At 39.7% G+C, this 4,965-nt stretch overlaps 1 protein-coding gene across 5 annotated transcripts in view; it reads left to right on the forward strand.

Annotated features, from left to right (window-relative positions):
• The window catches only part of PLD1 (phospholipase D1), a 301,656-nt gene that overhangs the window by 178,159 nt on the left and 118,532 nt on the right, over positions 1-4,965 (forward strand). For all 5 annotated transcript variants that reach the window (XM_023515750.1, XM_003794294.3, XM_012807919.2 and 2 more), the window contains one exon: positions 1,545-1,658. In XM_023515750.1, coding sequence (XP_023371518.1) covers positions 1,545-1,658 — 114 coding nt within the window. The remainder of the gene's footprint in view (positions 1-1,544; positions 1,659-4,965) is intronic.

Consider the following 4,965-nt stretch of genomic DNA (forward strand, 5'->3'; position numbering starts at 1 on the left):
GGCAAGGCACAATTGTAAGAGGGACTTTACCTAACAAATAAAATCAGTGTAATCTGGTTCTTGTACCTTCAATGAGTCCCTAACAATAAAAAAAACCAGTAGTCACATGGAGGCTATGACAGGGCCTGGGAGCCTGGTTTAGCAGACAGGGCTCAAGCCTCAAAGGCCCTCCCAGTCCTGCGGCTGCTCTGAGGTCGTACTGGTGCAGGATTCTGAGAGCTTATTCTGAGCAAAGCAAGAAGCACAGAAGATGCAGATGTTTTTCTTTTTTCCAGATTGTGTCCCCATCACCCAGTCAGAACTTAGCCTCCCTGAACTAACATCACAAATTAAGTGCTATCATCCAGGTGTTAAAGTTCCACTTTATTCATTTGAAATGAGGACAGGGCATTTTTCCCTCTGATAACTTGGAAATGGTTTGGTTTTGGAAATGGTTTGGAGTTTCACTTATTTTTCATTCACATAGACATTGTGAAAATTGAGCAGAAGTTCTAATGGAAACATTTTAAACAATAATTAGGGGATATGGATGAATAGAGGGGATGTCTGTCACTTTTACTGTACTGGCAAAGATGAAAAAAAACTTCTAATATTTACAGTTGGGTTTGGGGATTTTTGTGTTCTATTACCCTTCTCCTAGGATGGTAAATTGGTAGGACATTTAGTTACATGGCAGTGATAGGACAAAAAGAGAAAGGTAGAGTGAGAGTTAGCATGCAACTTTGGTCCAAAAAAACTATTTCTACATATTTCAAGCTAAAGAAGTAATCTAATAAGGTAATTTACTATCTATTGTATCTAATAATTTAAGTAAAATTAGAACTGAAGTGTTCATTAACAGGAATTTATTGAACAAATGATTCTTTTATACCATTTTACTATGAATTTATTAAAAACAATGATATAGTGCTGTATTGATGTGGCAAGATATCCATAACATGGCAAGAATTAGTTTATAAAACAGTAATCTCATATTTGCAATTATATAATTATACGCTGCTATAGCTATAGATTACCTTTAATCCTTCTTTACAAATAAAGAAAAATGCACACTTGCTACTAAAGGTAAAAGAGGAATATAAGGGAAATAGAAAACAGATACAAGTAGCCTATAGCCTTTCACTTAGAAGCATCAACTGTTAAAATTTTTCTTACCCTTTTTAAAATGAATCTAAGTTTCTTTTATTTTATTGATTTATTTTTTGAGACAGAGTCTTAAGGTGTCACTCTGGATAGAGTGCCGTGGTGTACAGCTTATAGCAACCTCAAACTCCTGGGCCCAAGCAATTCTCTTGCCTCAACCTCCCAAGTACCTGGGACTACAGGCGCTCACAACAATGCTTGGCTATTTTTTGGTTGTAGTTGTCATTGTTGTTTGGCAGGCCTGGGCTGGATTTGAACCCGCCAGCCCTGGTGTACGTGGCTGGTGCCTAGCCGCTTGAGCTACAGGCACTGAGCCCTAAGTTTCTTTTATAATCACAAAATAGGGGGAAATGAACCTCTATTCTCATTTGAATGTTTTCATCTCTTTTTCTGTATTTTAGATTATGAAGTCAAAATATCGGTCCCTTTCTTATCCTTTTCTACTTCCAAAGTCTCAAACAACAGCCCATGAGTTGAGATACCAGGTACCTGGGTCTGTCCATGCTAATGTGCAGGTGAGTCTGGCTTTTCTCTGTGACAAAGTGCCACACAGTGAAATTGCTCTCTGGTACTAAGTCCCTCTGCCCTTGGCTCCAGGGTTTTCAATGACAGCTTTTCCAAAGCAAATCTAGATGGGTCTTTTCAAATTCAGGATTATATTTCCTGTGTTAATTGTATTCAATTCACTCTCTTTAAAAACTCTTTTATAAATGTGATAAATGCAGGTCCTCAGAAAGGGCCATGGTCAAGGAAAGGTTATTTCTATAAGTCCCTCTAAAGTGACCCTGGTTGCATGACCATAGCAAAGCTGGGCCTCAACTGCGTAAGCACCAGGAACGGGACTGACATGCAGCAGCTGGGAAGCTGGTTATGGTTTAACTATTTAATCTAATTTTAGTTCCTAACTAACCAAATGGCTTTTAGTTGCTTTTTTAATGGATTAGGGAATTTACTTAATAGAGTTACAAATTTTACCACATTCTGTTCAACCATCTCAAACTATAAAAAAGAAAACTCAAACTCAGCTAGCTATAGATAGAGGTTACCCAGTTTGCTCCCTTTATCAACCACAGTGCAGATATCCCGAGATCTTGTGGGAAAGACTGGGAGGAGCCACCTTTGGCATTGCCTTTAGTTCAAAGTCACCACTCTCAGCATCAAAGACACTGTTTAAATGAAGAGCCACCTGTTTGCTATGCTGCATGTCACCAGTATGGACTCATGTAATACAGACATGAACCTCAGTGGATGTATTCTGTAAATGAAGTGTTTAAATGAAGTCCCCATTAGCCCACATCACAAAATCCCAAAACTATAGATGTTAGCATGGATGTGGAGAAAAGAGAACACTTCTGCACTGCTGGTGGGAATGCAAACTAATACGTTCCTTTTGGAAAGAAGTTTGGAGGTCACTTAGGGATCTAAAAATAGACCTGCCATTTGACCCTGCAATTCCTCTATTAGGTATATATCCAGAAGACCAAAAATCACTTTATAACAAAGATATTTGCACCAGAATGTTTATTGAAGCCCAATTTATAATTGCTAAGAAGCCCAAGTGCCCATTGACCCACGAATGGATTAATAAATTGTGGTGTATGTACAGCACAGAATATTATGCAGCGTTTAAAAAGATGGAGACTTTACCTCTTTTATGTTTACATGGATGGTGCTGGAACATATTCTTAGCAAAGTATCTCAAGAATGGAAGAAAAAGTATCCAATGTACTTTACTATGAAACCAATATATAAGCACCTATACTTTTATATGAAAGCTATAACCGAACTGCAACCCAAGATGAAGGGGAAAGAGGAGAGGGAGGCAAGGGGAGGGGGAAGGATGGGTGGAGGGAGAGTAATTAGTGGGACCACACCTATGGTGCATTTTACAAGGGTACATGTCAAATCTACTAAGTGTAGAGTATAAATATCTTAACACAATAATTAAGAAAGTGCAGTGAAGGCTATGTTAACCAGTTTGATGAAAATATTTCAAATTGTATATAAAACCAGCACATTATACCCCATAAATGAGTTAATGTACACAGCTATGATTTAATAAAAAAAAAAATTAAATGAAGTCCCAGCTGTCTGCTATGCCACACATCACCCAAATGGACTCACGTAATACAGACGTAGACCTCAGTGATGTGCTCTGTAAATGAAGTGCTTATGTCAGTCACTTTGCACTGTGTGGAAAGAGAGGTGTGTGTGCAGGTATGAGAAACGAAGTCATTTCAGGCCATAGATCAAATAACAGAAAAGAACTTTGTTAAAAAAAAGAGTGACAAAAATGGAGAAATACCCATAGCAAATATTTAGTCATCCCAGACTAAGAAGAAAACTATTTTAAACTTAGAGGCACAGATAGCTATGATTTATGTGTAAGCTAATGAATGTTTTATGAGCTTGTTTAATTTTATTCTACATGAATGAGGAAAAATAACCCAAGCTTGAAGAATAAAATAAGAACATTGGTATCAGGAAAGTAAGTGAATTTAAGATTTGAACTTGCATTAAAGTTGACATGGTATTGAAGTTATTGAAGTTAACTGGTGTTAATTAAGCATTTGTTGAAAGAGCATTGCTGGGAATCATGTGTTCTCATGATCAATGCAGGAAGTTTTACTTAGTGTAGCCTATGTGCGCATTTGCCATTGCGCTGCTGTTAAAACCAGGACTCACACATATCCTCTTCCCGCTGCCCTGGTTGGGTGGACAGATACTCTGTAAAATGCTTCTCTGCGTTTCTCTTCTCTGTGTCACTGGATGTCCTGTCAGAGGTGGAACTAGATCAGATGGTCTCTTGTGATAAACTCAGGTGTTCATCCCTGATATACTCAGGAGGCCTAGACTCAGAAATCTACAAAGCCAATTTATTTAAAAGGACATTTACTAAGACTCACTCACTCACGCATTCATTCGGCCAACAAATTTGTTAAGTGCCATCTGTTGGCATAGTAAAGTCATCAAAGCACACTTGGGTGCTGAGGGAACAGATAGGAAGTTCTGTGCCTCCAGAAACTCCATTAGCTGGGAAAGAAGGCTGTGGTTTGAAAAGTTCAGTTAACAGGGCAAGGGTGGTCTCTGACTAAATGTCAGTTTGAAGGTGTGGACCAGCATACTGTAAGAGTATGGCAAACCAGAGGAACAGAACTGGGTGTCCACTCTAAGCATCCCACCTGCTCAGGAGACAGGAGGATCAACTGCAGCAAACCATGTGCTCGTAGAGAGGAGGTGGATGACTTAGGTGGCATAAGGCCAAGTGGGAGTGCCTGGAGTGCTGTCTATGTGCTCTTGGGCCTGGTCTTGGGCCTGGCACATTGATGAAGTTTGCAATTTTCATGCTGTGGAGAATATGATACAATATCAAGCAAGATACATGGATTTTAGGTAGATGAACCCAGAGACAGAGTTTCCCAAAGTGGTATTTGCCAGAAATAAAGGAGGGGACAGACAGGAGGGGCTTTGAGGAAAAAGACAAGATAGCAGAGTGACTGGACCCTGACAAAAATGTGGTGGTGGGGGGAGAGGTAAGGACGGTTAGTACAGTATTGCTGCCAGAGCACAGAGAAGCACAGGGCGTGTGCCGTGGTCACCAGGCCAGGACAGTGACTGAGACCACAGAGGGACTTGGTGCTCCTGCCGCCCATCTAGTTCTGTGCGACACAAATTCTGCAGTGTGATAATGTGTATGATAAAGAATCTGAAAGCATCTCTAGGCAGAGTTTCTGGAAATACAGGGAAATGGTCCAGCTAACAGAATAAAATATAAGATTCTGTAGCAAACTGTGGCCTCAGCAAGTCATTCGGACTCACTGA

The sequence above is a fragment of the Otolemur garnettii genome, unplaced genomic scaffold (genome assembly GCF_000181295.1).
Source record: "Otolemur garnettii isolate 467f Iridium unplaced genomic scaffold, OtoGar3 scaffold00078, whole genome shotgun sequence".
NCBI classification, from domain to species: domain Eukaryota; kingdom Metazoa; phylum Chordata; class Mammalia; order Primates; family Galagidae; genus Otolemur; species Otolemur garnettii.